This window comes from Lissotriton helveticus, chromosome 6 (genome assembly GCF_964261635.1).
Source record: "Lissotriton helveticus chromosome 6, aLisHel1.1, whole genome shotgun sequence".
Classification (NCBI taxonomy): Eukaryota; Metazoa; Chordata; class Amphibia; order Caudata; family Salamandridae; genus Lissotriton; species Lissotriton helveticus.
In genome coordinates this window covers 1494996350-1495023999 of record NC_136067.1, presented here as the reverse complement: position 1 = coordinate 1495023999, position 27650 = coordinate 1494996350, and the positions used below count along the sequence as shown (strand labels likewise).

At 50.8% G+C, this 27650-nt stretch overlaps 1 protein-coding gene across 2 annotated transcripts in view; it reads right to left on the bottom strand.

Annotated features, from left to right (window-relative positions):
• The window catches only part of USP34 (ubiquitin specific peptidase 34), a 2681755-nt gene that overhangs the window by 1906368 nt on the left and 747737 nt on the right, over positions 1-27650 (bottom strand). For both annotated transcript variants that reach the window (XM_078649291.1, XM_078649292.1), the window contains exons 30-31: positions 13546-13668; positions 13316-13399 (exon numbers count right to left, since the gene is read on the bottom strand). In XM_078649291.1, coding sequence (XP_078505417.1) covers positions 13316-13399; positions 13546-13668 — 207 coding nt within the window. The remainder of the gene's footprint in view (positions 1-13315; positions 13400-13545; positions 13669-27650) is intronic.

Sequence of the window (27650 nt, the reverse complement as noted above, 5' to 3'; positions counted from 1 at the left end):
AGAAGGCTTTTGAGAAGTGACAGAACTGATGCGGAGGAGGGTGGGGTGGGACGGGGGAGGGAGGTGGGTTTTCCATGTTTATCTTTTTTCGTTGTGTTGTTGGTACTCTTTAAAAGGGAACCGGTACAGTTGCTACGAGAGATTGCCCCTTATGCGGCCGGCCTCCGGGTATCCATGTGAGCAACCCGCTCTGCCGGCCTTGAGATGTAGGCAGAAACGCTGTGTTTACTTTTCCCGTGTCCCGCTTAATAAAAACGATTGATTCTAAAAAGCATAAAGCGCCTGCGTGCTGCTTTATGCTTCTTCATAGTGCTCCGATTTGTTATAAAATACAATATACGACAGCATAAACTACTGTCACTAACAGCACTACACAGGCCAATGGCATGGCACGATGCCCACCGTGCAGCGAATGCAAAGAAGCCTGTCACAGCCGGGTCGCCCGCTCTCGTCCCAAAGCCCAGCTGCAGAGACATTAAGACATTCCTTCCTGGGCTGCTGTCCATCGCCTCCTTGCTGGCACTGCAGCTGGCAGGAAGGTGGTTACTGGCGGGTGGTGGTCTAGGGAACTCCCGGTGGCTTCGGCAGGGGCACAGCTCGGATGACCCGCCACGGCTCAGGATGCCCACGGGTGCCACAGATCGATGGCGCTGGAGAACCGGGTCCAGTCAATGGTGGCGCAGGTGGCTCAGTCGTGGGGTCAGACGTTGGGGGCTGGGAGTCAGGGGGTTCTTCTGCCCCGGTGCCAAACTTCCAAAGGCAGGAAGTGTAGGGCTGCACCCACGTGCCACTGTTTAGGCGCAGAGCCTAATGTAACCACAAATGATCGCTACGGGTTGACACCTGATACCGAGCCGAAAGACACCATACAATGCAATCTTTTTGGAGAACACAAGGGCCTGCAGGTACTTTGATGTGAGCCGGGGTGCCCCTTGCGGATGCCCTTCCCTCTGTGCCAGGTGCTGTCGTGAGCGTGTTGCCCAAGCTTGTAGGATGCCAGCATACGGGCAGATACGGGCTCGGTGCATGCACTACATGTGGCCAGGCTGGCTGGATGCGCAACAGTGGTAGTATATTCACTTACTGCCAGGGCGCCTTCGACATCAGTAGCCATCCTGTCGCAGTGAACATGACGAGGTGTGTCTGCCTCGAGGAGGCTCCGACGTCACGCTCGCTCCTGGCTGGCAAGTGCCACGTGCGTCTCATCCAATCCAGATGCTGCTCCAGCAGCGCCAGAATTGGCTTGAGCAGTGATACTTGCCGCTCATTAGGAGACCGGGGGCTGAGGAATGGAACAACCCTCGCTCTTCTAATGAGCAGTCTAGTGCTCATTTTTGGGCTGGTTGCAAAATGTTTCAGCCCTAAACAGAACATGCGCACTCTTGCTGTGTACTCTGCCTACCACCTGACGACGATGTCATCACCTCACTTGCATTGACTGAACTCCTGCTGCCCCGCCCCCTTCTGAGCCGACTGCCTCGGGCGAGCATGGTGCAGTAGCTGGCCGGCTGGCCCACCTGGGATCGAATATGATTGCGAGTGACGGCGCAAGCGTGACGCTTTTTTTGAGTAGTGGGGCAACACCCAAGCGCCCAAATGGATGCACCGCCACTGAGAGAAACTTGTCAGGGAACCTAGACACCCAGTAAGACGCAATGATGGGAGAGGGGATACAGTCCTAAATATAATGACTGACACTAAGACATTAGGACCTGGAGTTGTGTGGTATGGGTTGGACAGTGGTCATGACATCCATCGTAGCCTAAACTGTTCGTAGTGAGCATTAAGACTTGCTTATTTGCCGGTCCCTGTGCACCCTCGTCGGTATGTAGGGACTGCAATTATATCTGAGTGATGGCAACTGACGGTGAGGGCCTCCCCTCCCCAGGCCTGCCTCACAATGATCATTTCTGATTCTTACGCACCTACAACCCCTGCACTTGATTTCAAAGTTATCACAGTTTGGACCTTTGTAATAGGTTTCCCTTTAAATATTTTTAGTCAATTGGGGCCAATACCTCTTACTGGTATGGATATATGTAGTTCAGATGATGTAACCAACTTGTATATTCTTTAGATATCCATTTTAGCATGCAATACTTGAATGATTGCAGAAATAACATCTGTACCTGCATTATTTGACACCTTTCACACTCTTATGATGATTGTTTGACATTTATCACATGTAGTTATCTTCTTATTATTTCTGAGCCCGATCATGGACAACATGTGTCACTGCAGACATGTTTATTGAACCATTCAAAATAATAAAAGGACAATGAAAATATGTTTCAAAATCTTGCTTCCTGCCAAATTTGGTGTAGTTCCGTTCAGCAGTTTTTGCTGTAGCCCTATCTAAAGAAGTCTATGGAAAATGCATTGGGAGTTTAAGTTTTGGGACCCTCGCTTTTTCTTGGTCCCCACTTGACAGATCACCCTGAAACTTTCCATGCATAAAGTAATCAAAAATGTAGCACCTTTTAGTAAAGTTTTGTGGAGATTTGTCAAATGGAGCCAAAGTTATTAGCAACACAAAAAATGCCTTTCCTATGGAACAGTGTAAGAAAGTGGCTCTTTATATACTGCACCAAAGTAAGGTTCAGTGGGTACAGTCCCCAGAGGTATGGCAGAGGGTAAAGTTAGATATAACCTTACTCTCTAAAGTGGTAGTTTGGTAGAGCAGTAAGGCAGTATAAGAGGACAGTGTAAAGCATTTGTCAGCAAATGGTCTCACACACTCAAGAACTGAACTCTAGGCCAATTGTTTTGAATATCAAAATATATGGTTACTTTATTTTAGAACCACAGTAGGTGTCATAAATACTTTCTCAGAATGAGATGTTGCAATTGAATACTTTCAAATAGCAATAGACTTTTAAATGCCATTGTTACAGTTGCTGCAATACGCAACACAAGTTAAACACAATATAACATTGAGCTCAATAGGAAGTTTTAAGTAAATGCAATAAAATCACTTTACGAATGTTTTTCTTATTCAGGGCTGGATCCTGGATTCAGCCCTGGTGCATTTGCTGTAAACAGTTGAAAGGTAGCGTTTTTGTTACACAGGCGATTCTTAAGGAATATTTGTACGTTTTGAAAATCGACACTTCGAAGAAATTCTGGCAAAAACCAGGCAATGTATTCCTATGGAGGAAAATTGGGTTAACAGTAAATCACGGTTATAATTACTTTTGAGGGTCGGTGCTGGGCACAAAGATCGAGCACTAGGGCCTCTCCTGATAACAGGGGAGTAATTTCGTTATTAATGTTCGGACGATTTTTAAGGAATATTTCAAAGTTGCAAAACTCGACACAGAAGAAATTCTGAGTGAAATCCAGCCAATGTTACCCTATGGAGAAAATTAAGTTATCGGTCTTTGGGTAAGTACTCGGCAGGCAGAGTTAAAGTTCTGGGGGTAGACTCAGGGGTCTCCCAGGGTCAGGTAGGTACAGTCGTTACACCCTCAGCGGCACAGGGGCAGGCGGGTGCAGAGTGAGTAGGCCCAATGTTATCCTATGGAGGATAGGGGGCCTTCGGTTGGTGGCTGCAAGCAGACAGGCCACAGGGCTGTGGCAGATGAGCTCCTGGTCAATAGCACAGGTCAAGTGGGGAAGTAGGATAGGATAGATTCTGCACTCCCAGTGGCACTCGGGCGGCTGGGTGCAGGGTGCTTTTGGGCCGCCAGGCGCCCAATGTATTTCAATGGGAAAGCTGGATGTTGAACAAAGGCTGCAGACTCGGGGATGGAGATTCTTCAGGTGCGACCACCACTTTGTGAGGTAAGTTGGGAAGCTGCAGGTTAGGTAGCCACCCAGGTGTTGGGCACAGGGGGCCATGGGGTGCCGGGTGCAGGGGTGTCGGGAAATCTTACCCTTAGCTGGTCGCGGTTGGAGGGAGTCGCTTGTTGTGAGGCTTCAGGTATTGTCAGGAGCGTCGAGGTGGGTCCTTGGGTGCTGGATTCTGGGTCACAGTCGCTGGGGGGGGGGACGTCCTCGTTGTCTTTGACCGCTCAGGCTCAGGCCGGGCTCAGCGGGTGCAGAGTGTGCTGGATTCGCGGTTACTGGCTGGCACCAGGGATTGTTGCTGTTTGAGCAGAACCACTGCTCGTGGGAGTCCCAGTCTTTAGATGAGCAAGGCAGTCAGGTCCTCCGGGGTTTTCGAGGTTGCTGTCCACTGGATACGCCGGGGTTTTAGCAAGAGCAGGTTCAAGGATCTACAGGCCTGTAGGTCTGGGGCCAAGTCAGTTGGTGTTGTCCTCTTGTTAGGAGTTGCACGGCAGGTCTTCCTTCTTTTTATTCTTCTTGTTTCGAAATCAGGATCTGAGGAAGGAAGGTTCAGGGTGCCCCTAAATACTAATTTTAGGGGTGTTGCAGGTATGGGAAGGTCAGGGACCAATGGGTCCCTTCCCTGGGGTGAGTACACCCCGTATCCTGCTCCTCTCCTGTGGGAGGGGGGGGGGCAGGGGCCAAGCTCTGATTGGGTGGGGCTCCCCATCCTCAAGATGGCGGGGGCCCGAAGTTGTGCTTCACCTCACCTCTCCCACCTGAGGGGTGGGGTTGGCATGCAGAAGCTGGCACACCCCCTTTCCTCACTTAGGGTTTCCCGCCGGTCTTCCTGCCAGAGTGGGTGTCAGAACCGGTGGGAGCCAGTTACCGAGTACAGCAAGTGGCCTGGAGAAGCTCACAAAGGTGGCATGCCTTTGAAGCTTCCCCTGCCCATCCTGGGGGTGGAGGCCTGGCACCTCGTCCCAGGATGTGTATTGTTTCAGGCCCTCGAGAGCGGCAAGCTCTCGACCCAGGGTCCAGAAACATATCTGGTGGTGGCAGCCACGGTAGCCACGCAGTCAGGACACTGGGAGTTGGTTAGGTTTCAGGGGGCATCTCCAAGATGACCTCTGTCTTGCATTTGGCATTAAATCCCACACTGGCATCAGTGCGGGTGTAATGTGCTGAGAAGTTTGATACCAAACTTCTCAGTCTTCAGCATAGCCATTATGGTGCTGTGGAGTTCGTAATGAAAATCTGCCAGTACCATATACTCTTAATGGCATCACTGCACTTACAGTGCCCAGGAATAGCCCGGGGTACTGTAGGGGCACAGGGCTAATGCACCTGTGCCCATACCACTGGCATAGTGCACCCAGCTAGAGGGGTGACTGAGGTATGCCAGGGCAGTGCGTTTGTGGGCATGGCACACAGGGATGTGTCCCCTGTCGGCTCTCGGTTTAGTTCTGCACCAAGACACTCAGCCTGCAAAGGCAGTGTGTGTGTGTCAAGGTACAGGAGCCCTAAGGGTGGCACAATAAGTGCTGCAGCCCTTAGGGGCCTTCTCTGATCACAGTGCCCTCAATACCTAGGGTACCATTTACCAGGGGCTGACCTGTGGCCAGAGATGCCAATTGGATTCGTTTTTGGGGAAAGAACACAGGCCCTGGGAACCTGATTGGCAGGGACCCAGGGCACACCAAGGAAAAGTGCATCAGTTATCAGGCAAAAATTGGGAGGGTTACTGCAACAGAAATACACTTCTCTACAAACAGCTGACAACCTAACTTGAACTACGCAGTGGCGGCTGCCACTGGCAAGTATGAGTGAGAGAGTGAGAGAGTGTGTATTCCTGTAAAAACCACAGTTGTCCAAACCTCGCACACTAAATTCAAAACTTATGATCTCACCCTTGATGTGACCGATGGAATTCTATGTCATTAAAATTTACACTATGGAAGAAGACTAGAAATTAAGTAGTATTTACTCAAGTTTGTGTTATTTAATTATAATGTTCTTTCTAGTTATTGGTACTTATTGTTATAAATATTATGAGGTCTTAAATATTTCATGTGGTGTACAAGATATGGTTTGCATGATGGCTATGCTCCAGCCATGCACAATGGGGCTTGGCTGCACAGAGTGCATGCGACATGCCACGGCCAGCCATCGTCCCACAGTCTCCAAGCAGAAACTAGCCTAAAACATCTGCAAACATTACAAGAGGTTCAATACAGGTCCACGAGTCCACAATGGTTCCCAAACCGTTTCTCAAGGATTGTGAACCTTGTGGGGGGGTCCAACATGATTTGAATACCCCTTGCTGGGTAGTCGCCGACTTAAGAGCTAGGACCAGGACTTGCAATCCTCACCTTAACCCGAAATACAGTAATTATTTGTTTTCCTTTTTCCTTTGTATTTGATAGGAAACATTAAATATTTTCCATATTTCAAGATTCCCTGTCAAATTCGGGGTTTATGCCACTGCTTTGAGCACAATATAGTTTTTGTGAAGATATGCAGTTTTTAATATGCAATTTGTTACCATTCTTGAATGTGTGAAGAGGCCATGACTAGTGCAGCAAAGTCTGAAATTTGGTCAAGTTTCCCTTTGTCTCTCTCAGCAATGGTAATAAACAGCATATTACCCTCAGCACGCATGCATATGTGGCTTACGCCATTCTGTTTTCTCAAGGGCGTTAGTTATAAAAAATATGTGTTTTAGAAGAATCAGAGCACACACTCGTTGTTAAGACCTAAGTGCAGGATAATTGAGACGGTCAAGATTAGGGATTTCTACTGCATTCTTAATGCGACGTTATGCCTAAAGCACAAGTTACTACTTGTGTAACAATGTATCTGTAAGAGACATTAGTTAGTGATAGATTCCTTTCCTTAGAATATGCCCAGGCGTCAGACTGGATCCGGAAAGTTTTCTTAGCAGTACCCCTGCACGTCAGTAGGTGGCGTCATGCGGCTCCGGGTCCGTCACTGGCGTTGTCAGCATTGAGACGATATCACGGAGGGTACTTAGGCGCCACCCATGTGCGCTGACGTCAGTTCTGTACACGACTTTCCACGCCGAAAGGCAGAGCCATGCAGGACACTGACCATTGGTGCATAAAACTAGGGCCCTAAAAGGGGATGACCTTAACCAGTAATCAGTTCGCACAACGGGGAGGATGGGTGGGGCGGTAAGGAATCTATCACTAACTAATGTCTCTTACAGATATATTGTTACACAAGTATTAACTTGTGCATCTGAAAGAGACACGTTAGTGATAGATTCCTTACCTTAGAATAGATACCCCAGCGATACCAACCCCTGTGGTGGGTCTGCGAACAAGATTACACCAGAAAGTCATGGAGAACAGAACGGCCAAAGAAGCCGTCTCTCCGGACTTGACTGTCAAGGCAGTAATGCTTGGTAAATGTGTGCAGCGAGGCCCACGTAGCTGCCTGACAAATGTCCTGCAAGGAAACGCCGCGTCCCAAGGCAGTAGTGGCTGCAGTTGCCCTTGTCGAATAGGCAAGCAGCCCCACAGGAGGCTCCATCTTGGCCAAGGAGTAACATGCTTTGATGCACAAAACGACTCACCAGGAGATGGTCCATTTGTGCACAGCCCGACAGGCTTTGGCGCCCATGTAGCCAACAAAAAGCGGATCATCCGCCTGGAACTGCTGTGTACGCTGCAGATAAAATGCGACCGCACGTTTTGGGTCCAGACGGTGGAGCCTTTCCTCTTCCTTTGAAGGATGCGGAGACGGAAAGAAGGTGGGCAAAGTGATGGTCTGCCCGATGTGGAAGGGCGTGTGAACCTTTGGCAGAAATGAAGGACGGATCCTTAAAACCACCTTGTCCGGATGAACAGAAAGGATAGGAGGTTAGGAAGGAAGGGCCTGGAGCTCACTCACTCTTCTGGCAGAGGTGATAGCAACCAGGAAAGCAGTCTGTAGAGTGAGAAGACGTAAGGGACAGTTATGAAGGGGCTCAAAGGGAGCGCACATCAGGAAAGACAAGACAAGATTTTAGGCCCACTGAGGCATTATGAAGGGTGCGGGTGGAAACGTATGCGTAATGCCCTTAAGAAAACGGGTAACAACCGTGGACTTAAAAAGAGAAGGCTGATCTGGAAGCCGTAGAAAGGCAGAGTTGGCCAAAAGATAACCTTTGATAGTTTCCAGAGCAGAGCCCTGCTGGGCTAAAGAGAAGGAACAGAAGAACCTCAGAAAGAGGGGCAGAAAGGGGATCCACAGCCTTCACTGTGCACCATGCCACAAATCTGTTCCACCGGCAGACGCATACCGTTTTGGTGGGGAGATGCCTGGCTGCCAGAATGACATCACAAATTTTGGGAGTAAGATCAAAAGGTGTTAAATGTCGCCGCTCAATCTCCAAGCATGGAGGTGGAGGCTGGACAGGTTTGGGTGAAGGACCGTCCCCCCACTGCTGCAACAGAAGATCCTCCCGAAGAGGCAGACAGATCAGGGGATCGATGCTCATACTAAGTATCTCGGGATACGATACTCTTCGAGCCCAGTCCGGAGCCACAAGAATCACTTCGGCCCAGTCGCGCCTGATCTCCTTCAGCACTCTGGGAAGAAGTGGTATAGGCGGAAAGGCGTACAATAGACTGCAGCTCCACTCGCAATGAAAAGCATCTCCGAGGGAGTGCCGCCTTGGAAATTTCAACGTGCAGAACTGATGACGCTGTGCGTTCTCTTGGTGGCGAATAGATCTAACCAAGGCTCTCCCCACTGCAGAAAGAGGCCTTGCGGCACATCCGAGTTCAGACTCCAATCGTGATCCACCGTGCACCGGCGGCTGAGTTCGTCCGCCCTGGCGTTCAGAGAACCTGCCAGGTGTTGAACCACCAAGGTAATGCCTTGATGTTCCAGCCATGTCCAGAGTCCACGATCCCACCCCGCCCTGTTTGTTGCAATACCACATGGCGGTGGTATGGTCCGTGAACACCGGCACTAAACTTCCCCGGACAGAGGGAAAGAATGCCTTCAGTGCAAGCCGGATCGCCCGCAGCTCCAGAAGGTTGATATGGAGCCGGGACTCCCCCGGAGACCAGAGACCTCTGATCGCCGCCTCTCCCATGTGGCCTCCCCATCCCAGGAGGGACGCATCCGTCACCACTGTGTGTTCCGGTTGGGGAAGGGAGAGGGATCTGCCTCTGACCCAATCACGATTCGTGAGCCACCACTGCAACTGTCGTGCAGCACCCTCCGAGATCTGGATGTGATCTGACAGGTTGCCCTGATGCTGTGCCCACTGGAACTTCAGGTCCCACTGTAGAGCCCGCACATGCCATCTGTCATGTGTCACCAGCAGGATGCAGGAGGCCATCGGCCCAGAAGCCGTAGAGTCATCCTGACTGAAACCGGGGATAGAGGCTGAAAGAGCGGAATCACAGCCTGAATATCCAGGACTCGCTGCTCGGGAGGATAAACCCGAAACAGCGTTGCATCCAGAACCGCCCCGATGAAGGGGAGCTTCTGAGAAGGACTCAGGTGCGACTTTGGCACATTGATTGAGAACCCCAGCAAATGCAGGAGGTCGGCCGTAGTCTGGAGGTGGGAAGACTGACACCCCTGACCTGCGCAGATGAGCTGCGACCAGCGCCATCACCTTTGTGAACACCCGAGGGGCACTGGCAAGGCCGAAGGGGAGCACGGCAAACTGAAAATACTCCCAGCCTACCGTGAACTGCAGGTAGCGCCGGTGGGCCGGCAGGATGGGGATGTGCAAATAAGCATCCTGCAAGTCGAACGCTACCATCCAGTCTCCAGGGTCCAGGGCAGCCAGGACCTGAGCCAGAGTCAGCATTTTGAATTTCTTCTTCCAGAGGAAACAACTGAAGTTCCGGAGGTCCAAGATGGGGTGCAGGCCCCCCTTGTCCTTCCTGAGAACCAGAAAGTAGTGGGAATAACAACCAATCCCTACTTCCTGACCAGGAACGCGCTCGATGGCCCCCTTGGCCAGGAGAGCCATGACTTCCTGAAGGAGAAGAGCCAAATGATCCCCCGACATGCAGTGGTACCGAGGTGGCATGGCTGGATGGGAGGACAGAAAGGGGAGCGCGTAACCTTGGCAGATTATCTGCGGCACCAACTTGTCTGATGACATTTCGTGGCAGTGGTGAAGGTGGTGGCGGACCCTGCCACCCACCGGCGTGGGCTGCTCCCTGAAGCTCGGATTAGGAAGGCTTAGAGGCGGAAGAAGCGGGGGTGGAGGTGGACTGACCGGCACGCTGGTTACCAGACCCGCGCCTGCAGAATCCGCGGCCGCGCTGAGGCTGGTTCTGCACAGGCTCGTTGGAGGAGAGTGCGTGGGTGCCCGGGTGCCCTTGCCCTGGCTAGGAAAGGAACACAATCCAGTTGTGGCAGGGTTCTTTGTAGAAAGACCCAAAGATTTTGGATGTGGCCCGGGAGTCTTTAAAGCGCTCCAGGGCATTGTCAGCTTTATCGCCATAGAGGCGGGAGCCATCAAAGGGCAGTCCGTGAGGGAGCCCTGGACATCGGGCGAGAACCCAGTGGAATGCAACCAGGCGTAGCGCCGCAACGCCATAGTTGTGGAAATTGCCCTGCCCAAAGAATCAGTGGTGTCCAACCCACACCTGATGGCAAACTTCGCCTAATCCTTACCCTCCGCAATCACTTGGGAAAGGACAGCCTGGACCTCCTCAGAACACTGAGGCAAGACCTGAGCTACAGAATCCCACACTGCGTGGGAGTAACAGACCAATAAGAAGGCGGTGTTAACCGACTGCAGCCTCAAACTGGCTGAGGAGAACAACCTCTTGCCAAATTGTTCTAGCCTTTTAGAGTCCTTATCCGGCTGAGCCGTGGAAAAGGCACTCTGCGACGTCGAGCCCTGAATGACCAGGCTCTTAGGCGTAGGTTGAGTGGTCAAGAAGGCGGGATCACCATGCACCGGACAATGACGCCTAGCAAAGTTTTTATCCACCGACACCCCCGTGGCCGGTCGCAACCAAGTGCCCAAGAGGACTTCGATGATGGCCTCATTGAAGGGGAGCCGCCACTCCGACGATGCAGACACCATCTGGAGCACCTCCGTAAGGAGGCTGGTTTTCATGGCCACTGTAGGCAGGTCGAGATTGAGAGCTTCTGCAGCCCGACACAGCACCACGGAGTAGGAAGCACCTTCCTCCGTAGTAGGTGGAGAGGCAAACCCCGGGTCAGAAGACACATCAAGTTCGTCCGCATCTTCAAGTTCATCCACCCAATCTTGCTAGGAGTAACACTGCCGGGCAAGGGGGGTCCTCGGACCCATCCCAGTCTTCGTCCGGCTCCGGCGTAGAGGGGACCGGTTGCGGCGGCAGAGCCAGAGAAGGGACAAACGGCATCAGTATTGGCGTCGGGAACGGCACCGAAAACGGCGCCGGCTGGGGCCAAGCCGGAGCCACATCCCAATTCGGATCCCAGGGCGGAACAAAATGGTCCAGGGTGGGATAAACGGCACCCAGGCGGCGGCGCTGTTCCTGGTGGCGCCGGCAGCGCTGCTCCTCGTGGCGCTAGAACCGGAGCCAGCGGCGCAGGATCCGGTAGCACCGGGGCTGGCACTGGTGGCGGATCCGCCGGGTCAACAGGATCTGGACACGGGACCGCGGGGCCTGAAGGCGCACTGGCGGGAGCCCGGGGCTTAAAAAGGCAGTCTATAGCAGCAAGAAACTCTTGCATCTGTTCGGGAGTCGCCGACGGACCCGGGTACAGTGGGGTAGGCCATGGGACTCCCCGGCTCCAAAGGAACCACAGGGGCCCCTCGTCCGTCTCCGGAGAGCGACGGGGGGACGTCGGAGAATGAACACGCTTCTTCAACTTCTTTTTATGGCGTCGCTTTCCGGAATCTGAAGGCGAAGACTTAGAGCCCGAGGAGCAACAGGTGCGTTCCTGCGAGGGGTCTCGTGATCAGCCCCTAGATCTGGAGCGGCAGTGAGAGGAATGCCAGACCTCCAGCAACTTCTGGCACCGCTCCTGCAAGGCCTTCAGGGCCTCGACAGTCCCGGGAGTCATGATCAGTCTCCAGGCTGTAGAGGCACACATCATGGGGGTCTGCCTCCGACATGTTATGGCGGCATGACTCACAAGACTTACAGACGGGCATCCCTACGTGTACCAGAGACAAAAGGAGGAGACAAAAGGTCTCAAAAGAGTAGTCTAAAATTGACTGAGGTATGTGCTCAATCCGGATCTGCGCTTTCGGCGCGGAAAAAGAAAGAACTGACGTCAGCGCGCATGGGTGGCGCCTAAGTACCCTCCGTGATGTCGTTTCGGCGCTGACGACGTCAGTGACGGGTGCGGAGCCGCAGGACGCCACCTACTGACGCGCAGGGGTACTGCTAAGCAAAACTTTCCGGATCCAGTCTGACGCCTGGGGATATTCTAAGGTAAGGAATCTATCACTAACGTGTCTCTTTCAGATAAACAATTTATTTTCACTGGTTTTACAAATGCACACAAAGATATACACAGAATCCACTAATGCAATCAAGGTACACGGAAATGTGTTTGTGCTCTATTACAGAGGGATGAAAGGTTAACAGCTTTCTTCAGAGAACACACTTATACCACTGAAAGTTATTGAACATTTGTGCCTGCTTCAGCTCAAAGTGGCCCCATATATAATGATTTAACTTGAGAGTTGGTTGACTGTCTTCTCTATTTTTCTGAAATATAAGCAGGGTGTGGATCTTAGGTAGGGGAAGACACCTTACTGCTAAAGAGAGCATAGAGGACAAGACCCTCATCTTCAGCTCCAAGTCCCATGTGAGGCATACATGAGGAAGGGAGGTTGAGTAAATGGGAAAAATGAATATTCATCACCAGTGAGATTTATGTATGATCAACAGCGGAAGGAAGAGGAGGAGGTGTATGGGTGCACCTTTAGATTGTACCAGGTTGGAGACAGGGACGATATCTTATTCTACAAAAACTGACCTTTGAAGGATAGGCAGTCATGCCACCTTCTGTGCGGTAGTGGTAATCGAGTCATGATCAGCTCAGTCATTCACTATGAAAGACAGACAAATCCTAAAGAATCTATAATCAGCTAGCACCTCACTCCTAAAGGCAAAACAAGCTATTGAACAGCAAAAGCAAATTCAGTGAAACACAGTATCTAGATTAACATAGATAAACATGCACTTTAATTCTTTTTACTTCAGGTTACAGGTAATCAAGTAGCAATTAGTGTACCATAGCATTTAATTTATTGTTTAAAATAAAAAAAAGAAACCGGAAGTAGGGGGGGGACAAACTTTTGTTTTATGCAACTGAGGTAAACATTTTTCACATTAACGAAGGTGCACAATGGTTAATATCTCTTTTGATGCAATAATGCTACCTCTGAGGTCTGGTGACATCTGCCAACCACTTAACATTTGGCCTTGTAGTTCATGATCATGTCACCAGAAACTTCTGATGGCAGTCAAAGATTTTACCTGTTATCAAGCCTACATATAACCAACTATTCAATTAATCCAGTTACCCTTCCTCCATTAAATAATAAAAAGCAAACCTTGCAGCTCCAGGTATTTTTACTATTTTCTATCTGATCGTCACTGGAATCATCAGAGTCTGGATATAAATCACTGTAACTTCCCTGTTAAGAACATAAAGAGGAAAACATTTAGCACAAGAAAGTATTGGCACAAAAGAAGCAACTTGTTACCATGAATTATGTTGAGCTCAAAGAAGTCTAAAACAAAATACAAAACCACATTTTTGCTGTTAATCGCATTGTATTACCGTAGACTCTCGACGGATTCTTCGGTTAGGCTTCCCAAGAGACTCAATGATTTCGAGTGCATATAAAAGTTTATGTGCACTTTTAATTCGCAACAAACTCTTCCAACAAGGTCCATCTCCAGCCTGAAGAAAAACAAGAATGTGCAAAACGATCAGCACAAACATCCACTAAAATGAGAGTAACACCTAGTTTTTCATGACTTAAACCTTCAAACGCTTCCACTGTTTAGAACACTACTATTAACATACTAATGTAGTGCCAAACACACGGCAAATAACTATAGTACAGTATTTAATATATCTTGTATACATCACTAAATAAAACAGCAATTAATAAACGAGAACAAATTGTATGACAACAACGCTGGTCATGTTGTAACACTAGAATATTAAGTCACACTTGTAACAGAGGTGCTCTAGTATTAGTATCCATTATAGATTCACTTACTATTTGAATATCTTCCACACATAACAAGCTGGAAAACTTTAGTTTAAAAAAAAACATTTAACATGATACCTTTAAGCAAAATCAATTCAAAGGGACTCAATTCTACAGCCAGTTGAGCTCGCTTTTCTCCATACCAAGCTTCACAACATGATTTGGTGTAATGGTATGCAAATCTATAAAAGATCTAATGCTGGATAAGGGCCATAATTTACAGACTTGGTCACAAGCTGTTCATGTGCACGCAGTGCACAACAAGCTTGCCATCAGGATCAAGAACCCTTTGATTTGTAGAGGTAACACCTCTGTGCAGCTGATCTGCAAGAACAAGTTCTATGATTAATAACTCTCAGTGAATAACTAAATAGCAAACAGGTGTCAAATACTCAGTGATACACTCAGTCCTCGTGATATTAGCCCCCTGACCTCAACCATATGGGTGATGAAACCGCCACATAGGACAGTCAAAGCCACATGGTGCTTGGTCTGACACCCTTTCCTGTGTATGACATGCAACTGGAAAAAACCGACACACACCAAGCAAGGACCAAGGCATTACATGTGCACTTAGACAAGATAATAACTAACTAGCCACCCAACTGCAATGCAAACTTCCATGTTCTCCACATTAACATATGAACTGTCTCATCTGTGCACAAGCAAGTGTCCTTCAAAGACTGGACTTATCTATATTGCACTTTATATTGGCAATTGTGGGTAAACACTGAATGAGTAAATTAAACAAACATTTTGTGAATTAGCCTCAAGAATGCTAGTTCTTAGATTTACATTTTACTTCTACTGGTTCGGTTTCTAAAACCAACACAGCATAGGTGTCTAATGAGAGAAAGTGCAGTAAGAAAGGAGATGTCAATTTTCTAAATTCCATAGAAAAACAAACTTGATTACATCACTGGAAATATAAATTAGGATTCCTTTATGTGAAAAGGTTTTGTATCGCAGTAGTGACATTCTGCCTACCACACAAAAATGGATTTGCAAATCACCGTCCAGCTGAAAATTTCAGAACAACCTGCAGTTACAGTAGTGTCATTTGCAAACTTTGCTTGTTAAATAAAGTACAGCATGGTCTGCTAGGATATTAATTTTCTGTGTGAGAGGAACAATAACAGAGTCCCTTCTGTGTTACGAATTCCAACAGCAGCACTGATTTCCAAGCTCCAGAATTTGTGATATTGACACATTGCATTGAGGTATTGAGGGGTGACGTCCCCATGGTTGAGTACCAGTTAACTTTATTACAGCCTGTGGAAGGAAGAAAAACAATCCTACAGTGTCTGAAGGGTGCAGCCTTTGTTTTCACCACTTTTAAGACTATTATGCACAAACCTCTACTGAAGAGGAGGGACCTTCGTCTTTATCCAGATTTGCATTTTTCTAAGGATTGTAGTTGTTTATGAAAAAAAATCAACAATAAATGGCTCATTCAGAGTATATTCTAGAAATCTGTGCAGGTGAATACTTGAAACAAAAAGAAAAAACAACAAAGCATAACTAGTACAGCCTCACTGAAGACACCTAGTGTAATCTGCAGCTCATGAGCTTAAATCTGAGCACCACTAAATTTTGTAGAATTAACACCTGCTCTTACCAAGGGCTATTAATGATAGAGACTGGTAAGAAGCCCTAAATAACAACAGATGACTACTGCTATTAAAGCATTGATGCATTGCCTCAACAATATCCTTGCCAGTCATTAGGAGAAGCGTATATGTCTCAAAGTCTTTCAAAGTCCCTGGGGTCAATTTTCTGTGCACACAATCACGCAAAATAAATGTTGGTACCTTTACAAATTCTAACAGACATGGCTGCAATCGAACAGAAGGTATGTTGCATTAGTAGAGCCCAACTTAATGCTTCTGGAGCAAAAAATAAAATTAAACCACAATACTGAAAGTCAACTTTTTTGATCTCTTTATAAGGAGGTAATACAGTGAAATCATCTGGGATAATCTCTGTGAAGGTGGGTGAAGCTCAAACCTCAATAGCTGGGTGAGCCTTCAGGAATCTAGATCTCCAGGTGTAGATGGTGCTTCCAGTGTGCATTGTTGATAAAATAGCAAAAATAACCAGAGTTTCACGTAGGTGTCGAAAACATAGCATTCAGAGAGGCAATGAAGAAAGGAAGGCTTGGATTGCAGCACAAAGGACTCCAGAATTATAGAGAGGCTATGGCTTCTAATTTTTGTAGTTTGAATGTGGATGTGCTTGGATCCAGCTGCCCTTTCACCACCAGAAGTACAAATACCTCAAGGACCACATGTATTGGAAGGTTAATGACACCTCAGGATTGGTGTCATCTAAAAGGCTCAGCCCAAGAGGCTTTCCTCACTAATGTTTCTTCATTTGAGGGAATAAGGACCGGATTTGTTTGAAAGAAACTGCAAGGATAACAAACTATCATAACTGTAGGAGGCTGGCTAAGTATATGGTGCGCTAATCCAGACAACCCTTATGGTGATTTGAGTGGTGGGGGGGGCATGGCTCTGACGCCGATGCAGGCGGTGGTGTGAGCGCTGTGCTCCGCTCGGGAACCCCGCTATCATCCTGGAGACATAATCCCTTAACCCACCAGGCAGCAACTGGGGACAGGAAAGCAGAGGGGCGCTGGCCCTGAGTGGTTCCGCCTTACTGGACGGCGAAACCCGTGTTTGCAGAGGGGTTACTTGGGCCGCGCAAAGTGTGATCGGCGATCACAAGATGGCGGCTCCGCTGTAACGAGAGGCGCCTACGCAGCACAGCGGGCGCCACGGACGGCCAGCTTGGGCTGCCCTGCGGAGTGAGCAGTTGTTGGTATCCGAGCGGCTCAGACGGCGAGAGAAGAGGAGCGCTTACAGCACGGATGATGCTCCGCGTCGGTGTGATCCCCGGGGCTGAACTAGCGGAGGAGCGCCGGGCTGTGCTGCGCAGCCGGTGCTGAGGCCGGCTGCCGCGACCTGAACTGAGGAGCGAATCGGCCCTGGACGTGGGGCAATATTGGTGGCGGCACTTGCTCAGAGGCGCTGGTGCGGGAGCGGCTGGTGCTTTGAGGCCGGCGGTGCCTGCGATCACACCGCGTGGGACAAGAGGGCCCAGTCTGCAGATAAGTAGGCCCTGACCCATCCTTGCGTCACACCAGCGAGCCGGAGGCCAGTGGGGCGGAGGTCGAGGCCTGGAGACCCTGAGGCCTATATGCTGTTCGCAACTATACCGGTGAGTGCAGGGAGGTGATTACTGGGGCTGTGGACGGCGGAGACAGCCGAACAGCCCTGGGCTGCCGCTAGGTGCGCACTGAAGCGAGGACAGAGGCTGGCGACTTGAATCTATTGCCGGCCACCACGGGGAGATATAGGCTGTCTGACCTGGAGCCACTGGGGGCGAGACCTGCTGAGGTTGACCTGCAATGTAGATAGAGGGGAGGCCCATTCCCAGGAGGTGCCGGCTGCTAACCCATCGCGTGGTCTCATGATTGAAGCGTACTTGAAGAGCAAGAGTCTTCATGGAGGGCCGCGACGAGGCGCTTGAACGGAACTGCGGCGCGGCGGCCGGGACCACCACGATACATGGGAATTGGTGTGGGCCCAGGTGTTGCCATGCTTTGAGCTGCGGAAAGGGGAGTGATCATCAGGCTTTGGAGCACATCGGACTGAATATTCCTGCTATGTTCTTCGGCCTGCCGGGGCCTAAGCAGATGGCGCTGTGAACGGGAGACGCTGGCTGGTGATATCGATAGGGGCGGTGCCGGAGGAAGACGGGCTGAGTGCCCGATAGATGCCCTGGGGGGTCCTCCTGACTAGGACCTGGACCCCATAGCCACCCAATACGAATTGTGTGATCGGGCACTGCGGGCCCTTTGTGCGTGCTTTGACTACTGATGCCATGGGTAAGCCCCGAGGGAGGAAGGAGGAGGATCACCAGCTCTCTGACACCGAGTCCCTGTCCCAAGCTAAACAGGATACACAAGACATGGCACAAGAACCTGGATTGCAACAGCAGCTGGATAAGATCCTATCCGCCATTGCGGACTCTCGTACTGCCCTACAGCAGGACATTGCTCAAGTGGCGACGGGGCTTGGCCTCCTGCAGGCGGATCACTAGAAGCTATCGGACCAGGTAAAGCATGTAGAGGAAGTAGTCCAAGAGGTTGCGCCTGTACAGACCGCACTGGCTGCAACGATGGCAAGCGCTCTGGACCGGATTGCAGTGCTGGAGAAGCACGCGGAAGAGGCAGAAGGGAGAAACAGGCGGAAAAACATTCGAGTTGTGGGTGTGCCGGAAAAAACAGACGGGTCGGACATGGTGCGCTACCTGGAGGACTGGCTGAAAACGGAGGTAGCCACTGAGGGCTTGTCTGCCTTCTACACTCTTGAACGTGCGCACCGTGTCCCTGCCAGGCCCCCACAACAGGGACGCCCTCCTCGACCGGTGGTGGCGCGCCTGCTACATTTTAGGGACAGGGACTTGCTTCTTCAGAAGGCTCGTGTGGATGGCCCCTACCAGGTCGGCAATTGTAAGGTCACTCTGTTCCCGGATTACTCTTTCGAAACTCAGCGGCGTCGTGCGTCCTTCCAAGCAGTCAAGAAGGAACTGAGAGCAGAGGGGATTCAATACTCCCTATTATTCCCGGCCAAACTTCGTATAATACTGGATGGGAAAACCTGCTTTCATGACACGCCGCAGGATGAGTGGACATGGCTGGAATTTTATCGTGCTGGCAGGAATGGACCGGAACGGGAGGCACGGGCACTGGCTGAGGACTCGCTGCCCCGAAGATCACAGCGTATAAGGTGCCGGCGGCGGGGATTGCGAAAACCATTGACCTCACAAACAGAGTTCAAGCGCAGGGGTGCATTGGCGCCGGTATCGGCGATATCCGGGGACTTGCTGCTGACTTCGCCGAGAGGCTCGGACCCGGAGAATGACAAGGATAATTCGGAGGCGGACACTTCAGCATCAGACACCGTGCATTTACCACTGGTCACACCGGGAACGGCAGATGGCCTGATGGATGAGTAGATTCTGTGTTTTATGAGGGAAAGGGGGGTCTAATCTGGTAAGATGTGGAAAGAGTGCATGGGGGAAAAGTGAATGTTGTGGGCTCACTACGAGGCTATCTATCACTACAGTGCGGCGGAACCCCGGACTGGGCTCAATACATATAGAACGGACTAATGCTTAGGCCATTGTGGAACATGGATCTATGCTTGGAGGGTACTGGGGTGGATGTGTTATTGGGGGGTTTCTGGGGCGGTAGCTGGGTGCTGCACTGTCTAACTACAGGTTACTTGCTAGGCTCTATCCAGCCCCCACCGGATGGTCCCCAGTTAGTCGGCCTTCATATAGTTTGAGGCAATTGTTGGGCTGGTTTGGATGGGATTCACTATGTTAGTGCCTGTTCTTGGGGGGGAGGGCGATGTGGGGGGCGGCGTGGGATTGTTAGGGGAAGGAAATGGTTTGAGTGGGAAATGGTACCCGCCGGCGCGGCTAGGGGTGGAACGGGAAGTTCCAGTGTTTTTTGCATCGATAATATGGGTCCATTACCTGATGTGAAATGTGTGACTTGGAATGTGCAGGGATTGCACTCCATGCAGTGTAGATATAAAGTCCACTCTTACTTAGTGCGTAGAGGCGCGCAGATAGCTTTCCTGCTGGAGACACATTTGACTAGAACAGAGGGGTTGGCACTACAGCGCAGATGGCAAGGGCAGCTTTATTACACCACTTATTCAGCTGTTGCGCGAGGGGTATTGATTTGGATTAGGGCTGGGGTCCCCTTTCAAATGACTGACCGCCTGGTAGACTCTGAGGGCCGCTTTGTTGTGGTTAGAGGACGCCTTTACGGGCGGGAGGTGACCCTCTGCAGTATCTATGCCCCTAATGTAGAACAAGCACCCTTCTTAGAGCGCTTGTCTGACGCCCTGGCAGATTATGTTACGAACCGGGTATTGTTGGGCGGGTACTTTAACTCCATTGCGGATGTGGTCATGGACAGGTCCCACCCTCCGCTACCTACGGCCCCGATTTATAAACTAGCGAGGATCAGAGCCTAGTGGTAGGATCACTGGGGTTTTGTAGATGTTTGGCGAGTGCAACATCCGGATGATAGAGATTATTCATACTTCTCGGCTTTACATGATTTGCATGTGCGGCTCGACGCGATCTTGTGTAGTCCCGGTCTGGCGGCTATGGCAATAGGTAGCAAATATTTATCGCGCACCATCTCGGACCACATTCCGCTGCTGGTGAGTTTCTGTTGGGCTGCGGAGCGCCCTACTGTCCCGATCTGGAAACTGCGCCCAGAGTTACTGGAGGATCCGGCCTTCGGCGCAGAGCTAGGAGTGGGGATCGAGCAGTACTTTGCGGAAAATGAAGGTACGGCCACGACAACTGCCCTGGAATGGGACGCTTTTAAAGTGGTAATCCGCGGGTTTTGTATTACTAAATGGGTAGGGGTGCGGAAGCTGTTGCTGCAAGAAATTGACACTGCGGAGCAGGCCCTTAGGGAGGCAGAGAGAGCCTACTCCACTGGCTCTGAGGCACGGGACACTGCCCGGACTTTGAGGGACGCGGTGGCTGTGGTTGTAGAGCGCTTAAGGTGCTTCGATCACAGAGCTTATTTGGCCCGTGCGCATGCTGAAAGGGATCAAGTGGGCACCTTATTGTCATGGTTGGAAAACCCCGTCCCTAGATGCGTTCCCATTCTGGCGCTGACCTCATCGTCGGGCGATTAAAGTACACGCAGCATCAAATAAATGATCGATTTCGGTTCTTTTATGCAGACTTATATACGAGCCACTTGCAAACCGGAGGGATGGACGTGCAGGCGTTCTTGGAGGACTTGGAGCTGCCTACCGTTGAGGCGGAACAGGCAGAATCCCTCGGCCAGGACATCACGATTACTGAAATCCGTTGTGCCATTAAACAGTTGGCGAGCATTAAAACTCCGGGTTGCGATGGACTACCCATTGAATTCTATACGGCTTATATTGACCTCCTGGCTCCCAGATTACTGGCGGTGTATAGAGAGGCCAAACAACGGTGCGTACTGCCGACCTCCACTAGTGAGGCCATCATCATCCCCCTTCTTAAACCAGGGAAAACCCCAACCGACCCGGCCGCGTATCGGCCGCTATCTATGCTCACCACTGATTATAAGATTCTGAGTCGTGTGCTGGCTACTCGACTCCTTCCCTTCATGACGCGGCTGATTCACCCTGATCAGGCCGGCTTTATTCCGACTCGCAACACTGCTGGAAGCATACGCAAGCTGATACGGGTATTGGATGGGGACTATGGAGGGGGCGACCAGGCAGTAGTCCCCTCAGTGGACAATGTCAAGGCATTCGACAGCCTGGAATGGCCCTATTTTTTCTCAGTCATGGAAGCTTTCGGACTCGGGGAGCGATACATCCACTGGAATGAAATATTACATTCCTCGGCGAGCGCTAGGGTAAGGGTTGGTAGGGTCATTTCATCTTCGTACCCAGTGGGGCGTGGCACTAGACAGGGTTGCCCACTCTCCCCGCTTTGCCCTAGCCATGGAGCCATGGAGCCATTGGCGACGCGAGCTAGGATGGGGAGGGCATTCCAAGGCTTGAGACTTTGTGGTCGGACACATTATCTCATTATATGCAAATGACCTATTGCTGTTTTTGAGGGATGCAGGAGGGGCATTGGAGGGAGCGCGTACCTTGCTCAGCCGATTCGGAGATATCTCTGGTCTGCGGGTCAATTGGGCGAAGACTTGCGTATTTCCGGTAACCAGAGCGTGCGACCCACCTACCCTATCGCCTGATTTGGCGTGGGAACCTAGGTGCCTTCCCTACTTGGGGACGCATGTTTATCATACCCAGGAAGACCTTCTTGAAGGTAAAATAGGTAGAGCAATAAGGGGGCTTAAGGTCAGCATGCACTTTTGGGGGACTCTGTAATTGTCGGTGGCGGGTCGGGTAGCACTGCTGAAAAGGGTGGCGCTTCCCCGGCTTTTATATTTTTTTCAGACCTTGCCTATACGAATACCCGTCGCATTATTTCGCCAGCTCCGCTCTGCGGTGGTTGGCTTTCTTTGGGAGACAGGGAGGCGCCGAGTAGCGTTGGATACTTTGATGCGCCCGAGAGCTGAGGGGGGCCTCCCTGTTCCCGACTTTGAATTATATTATCTAGCTGCACAATTTCAATACCTAACCCAGGCAGTGGCGCAGGAGTTTCGAGGGCTGGAGCGAGAGTTTGAACCGGATGTGCTGCGGCATGTCCTGTCATTTGTGGTCTTGCAGCAAAGATTGCGGGCTGCCGGAATATCGGCTGCAGAACGCGCCCTGAGACATTGCTGGAAACAGTACCACAATAGAATTGGGGTACAACAACCTTACGCCCCAGAGATACCTTTGGGCATGTGCACGGCCCTACCCCATGCTGGGGATTAGTCTGCCCTCGCGGAGTGGGAGACACTAGGATTACAGATGGTGGGGGACTTGTTTGGAGATGGCGTATTATTGCCCTATAGCACATTGCAGGAGAGTTTCGGACTCCCGCGGGGCCATTTCTTAATACATGCGGCCCTAGTTGCTGCCATCCAGAAACACTGGGGCACTGGCTGTAGGAATGTGGATATCTGACTATATGGTTACCCCAACCTTTTGCCTAGTGTTTAGCTGGTTTTTGACTTAGTTGGCCTGAGATCCTGCTATTCAGGGCCCCAGGCTATCTGCTCTCTCTGTAAAATGGACTCCATGTACTTTAGGTACATACCTAATTGGATATTGGGTCACCTTGTGAGCCCCTGTATAGTGTACCATAGGTACCCAGGGCATAGGTGCATCCAAGGCCTACCAGGGGCTGCAGCATGTATTATGCCACCCCTGGCTGACCATCCAAATGACACAACTGGCTGATCAGTCAGCTGGGGCAAGGTCGTGTAATCACCCCTTGCTTAGGTATAGTATTCCTATACCTACCATTATATATAGACACATAGTAACCTATAAGTCACTCCTATGGCAGCCCTTAACAATCCTGGAGGCAGAGTGCTTGGTTATGTGTGAGATGGTGCTCTAGCATGAGCTGAGCCTGTCTGCAGCTTTCGGAACCATGTCCTTATAGCTGTTCTATGATATAGCCATACCATATACTCTTAAGTGCATAATAAACCTCGCGGTTATTTCTAACTTTGGTTTGGCTTTATCAAAACATGTCGTGTAAAATGTCATACGCTTTGGAATACTACCCCCCCCCCCCCCCCACCAGTTCTGGCGGCGGGGGTAGCATTCCACCCTTCTATAGGGAGAAAACATGTACTTGTAGCTTTACCCTGTTAAAGTTAAATAGAGCCTCAGCATCACAAAATGGATGCTGCTGCCACAGACACGAGTCTGACCTCCTGCTGCTGGACCAAACTCCGGCAGGGGAGGCCTGGACAATAGGTTTCCTGCCTTGGGAGGTGCGAGTGGGTTGAATAAATGAGACACTGCCTGGGGCACACAAGGTGCCCCATGCATAGCCCGGTTCAAACCAGTTGCTCGGGCACTCCAGCCCCAGCTCTGGCCTGAAACTGGACAAAGGGAAAGGGGTGTAACCACCACCTTCCCTGGTCCCACCCATAGGAGGGACCTAGCAGGTAATCCAGCCCCTCAAATCAGTATATAGGTAGGAGCTGAGTCTAGAGACTTGAGATTATCCTGAACTGAAACTCAAACGAAACTCTGGACCTTCAACATTCTACTGCAACTAGAAGACTGAAGAATCTCCCTTGTGGTCAAGGAGTGACCACCCTGTGCAAACAGGCACCACCAGTAACTTTCCGATTTGCTTCGTCGACGCTCCAGCCGGATCCCGATGACCTAGCGACGCAGCCTCTGGACTTCCAGACTGCTCTGACTCCGACCCACATCCACAACAAAGCTGAGACTCGTGGCAGACATGAGAGATGTGGGACCGGACATCCTGCAAGACCTGCTTTTTGCTAACTGTGCAGCTTCTGAGGCGTCCTCAAAGTTGTGCATTGGGGTTCGAGAAGCCCCAAACCCGAGCCGTAAGTGCACCGAAGCTCAGCCCTTCACACTCCACAAGTGCTGCCGTGCGGCCTGTGCCTGCATTTCTCCTCGACGCGTCTTCGCGGTTGCTAGTCCGTTGTCTAGCAGCCCTCCTGAAGACATCACCTTGAAACAACACCGCTTGCCTGGTTGCTCTGGGCTCGCTCCAGCTTTCCTGTAGAGGGGAAGCTCCCCAGACTTTGCTGGTCTGAACAGAAGCCGGTCTTCCTTTTCTGCGTTGGTTGCCTTTGCCAAGACTTGTTGACTCCCATCCGGAAGCCGACACCGTCAACAGCGAATCCTTCGTGGGACAGTCCGTATCCAGCTCCTGGTCGTCGTCGACGCCTCCTGGTCCACGTGGCTGCAGAGAGAAGCTTCGCATCTTCACCTGATTGCATCTCGACATCGCCTGGTTCCTTCCTGGTTCCTTTCCGGTCACTGGCTAGTGACCCAGACTCTGTCCCCTCTGCTTTCAGGTTCTTCTCGACTCCGATCTACCCTTGGATCCACCCGGACATCTTCCTCCTGGTCGCCTGCACCATCTTCTTGCAGCTCTCCATAGGATTCGACGACAAAACCAGACACGACTTCACACCTATGCACCCGGCTTCCGTAGGTGAGGTAACTCGAGTACGCCGGTGCTCCCGTGGGTAGTAACTATCCAAGTGTCCTAGTTTAACAGGGTTTTCCCGTGGTCCATCCGGAAGTGTCTTAAATATTTTACTCTTACGTTCCCATTGACTTTCTATGGTAACCCGCGTGTGTGTTTAGACACTGCACACCCGTCCTGTGGGCCTCCTGCTCCCAATCCTTTGGTAGTCCTTGTAGGAGAGTGGGGTCTGCAATCCTATGGTCACCCCAGATTTTTGCTTTTTTCTTCACTGGTTTACGACTTTCCCTGGCTGTGGGCCTGCTAATCAGACCCACAGCCTAGCTGTTCCCTCTCTAAATTGACATCCATGTACTTAAGTGCATTTACCAATTGGTACTGGGCCACCTTATCAGTCCCTGTACCCAGGGCACAGGTGTACCCAGGGCCTACCAGGGGCTGAAGCATGTATTATGACACCCCTGGCTGGCCATCTAAATCTGACACAACTGGCTGCATGACAGCTGGGGCAAGGTGGTGTAAACCCCCTTTGCTGTAGATATAGTATACCTATATCTAACCCTAAAATGGACACATATATTCCTATCAGTCACTCCTATGGAAGGCCTTATCAATCCTGAAGGCAGAGTGCTTGGAATTATGTGAGATGGTGCTCTGGCATGAGCTGAGCTCGTTTGCAGCTTGCGGAACCAAGTCCTAATAGCTGTTCCATGATAACACTATACCATATACTCGTAAGTGCATTATCAACCTCGCGGTTAAATGCTAACTCTGGTATAACATTATCAAAACATGTCGAGTAAGGTGTCATACGATTTGGAATACTACCCCCTCGCCAATTCTGGCGACGGGGGTAGCATTCCACTCTTCTAGAGGGACACGACATGTATGTAACTGTGAACCCCGGTTAAAGTTAACTCGAGCCTCAGCATCACAAAATGGATGCTGCCACCACAGACACAAGTCTGACCTCCTGCTGCTGGGAGTCCTTCCAGCGAGGATGGCTTGGACAAAGGGTTTCCTGCCTTGGGAGCTGCTAGCACCACCCCAGACAGGATTTTGTGGTTTGAGGTATGGAGCCCTGAAAGGAATGAGCCATGCCTGGGGCACACAAGGTGCCCTGTGCATACACCGGTTCAAACCAGTTGCTGGGGCATCCCTGCCCCAGCTCTGGCGGGAAACCGGACAAAGGATAGGGGGTGTAGCCACCCCCCTTCCTGGTCCCACCCAGGGGAGGGACCTAGTCAGTAGTGCAGCCCCCTTAAGGAGAATAAAGGTAGGAGCTGGTCCCATTCCAAATTAGATTATCCTGAACTATTCAACAAGAAGAAACTCTGGCCTTCGACGTTCTGCTCCACAGAAGATTGAAGAATCTCCCTTGTGGGCAAGGAGTGTCCACCCTGCAACTGCAGGCACCATCAAGCGTCCAGCGGCTTCACTTTGTCGTCTTCCCTCGAGGATCCAGACTTCAGAGCCCGACGAGACCCGGATTCCAAGACCTCTCCGACCTCTACCCACATCTACAGCAAAGCTGAGACCCGTGGGTGCGACGAGACACGTGGGACCAGCCATCTTGGAAGAAACTGCACTTCGCTTCCAGCACGACTCCCGAGGTAAACTCGACCAAGTGCTTTGGGGACTGAGAAGCCCCAACCCCGAGCAGCCCCTGCACCGAAGATCAGCCCTCCAGCCTCCACGAGATCTGCGTGGGGCCCTTCTGCTTGTTTGCTGCTCGACGCGTTGTCTGGTCACTTGCCGGCTGGCTAGTGGCCTCCTAGACGACGAACCTTTGAATCTTTGCTGCTGGTCTGGTTGCTCCAGACTGGCCCTTGCTCCCTTCCAAAAGAGGGGCACCCCGGACTCTCCTAGTCCGCACCAGACGCTTTCTTCACTCACCGCGTGGGTTGCCTTTGCCAAGGCCTGTTGACGCCGATTCCGGATCCAACACCGCTGACAGCGAGAGCCTGGTGGGACAGCTCGTGCCTCCATCCTGGTCGTCGAAGACACCTCCTGGTCCACGTGGCTGCAGAGTCAAGCGTCCACTCTTCACCTGATCGCGACGTCGACATCTGGTTCCTTCCTGGTTCCACTCCAGTCACTGGCTAGTGACTGTGAACATTGTCCCCTCTGCTTTCAGGTCTCCTTCACCAATCCACCCTTGGATTGCACCGGACATCTTCCTCCTGGTCGCCTGAAGCATCTTTTCTTTCAGGCTCCATAGACTTCAACGCGAGAACCCGACGCACTTTGACACCTATGCACCCGCAGCCCGTGGGTGAGGTAACGAGAGCATTTCGGTGCTCAAGGGTAGTTTAACTGTCCTAGTGTCCAGTTCCACAGTCGTTGTTGTCCTATCTAGTCAGGATTGTCCGTACTCACCTTAAACTTGAACTGTACTGTCCATAGACGTTGTTACGCATCTCGCGTGTGAGTTCACACTCTGCACATGCGTTCCGTGGGCCTCCTATTACTTACCTGAAGTTAGTGTAGCGTGGTCCCATCGATTCTACAGCCTCTGGACAGCTCCATTCCTTTTATCGACTCTCACATTCCACTTACTTAGTATATGGTTTGTCGTGCCCCTAGGGCACCATTGTAATTTTGTGCAACTTGTAGTATTTTTCGTAAGAGATTGTCATGTGCTTAGCCCTCTGACCTCATAAAGAGTTCAGAGGTGTTGTTATTAATAAATATAGTATTTATTTTCATAACAACCTGTGTGGTGTCCTTTCATCTGGTATTCAAGGGGTTATATTGTGGTAAAACAGCTGGCTTCACATGCCAAAAGAGTTTAGCCTAAGACTGCTTTGTCCATGCTACCATTAGGATAGCTGGTCTATAAGGTTGACTTACAACCAATCACCATAAGGGTTGTTTGGACTGAAACAAGGTGGTCACTAGAACTAGTGAACATCATATATCAGGCCAACTTCTCAGTCCTGTGTAGCCCCAGCGATTCTCTAGGCCCTAGGCCTATTCACCTTTCCTGATGTGGTTATTATACCACTTCTTTAGTATATGG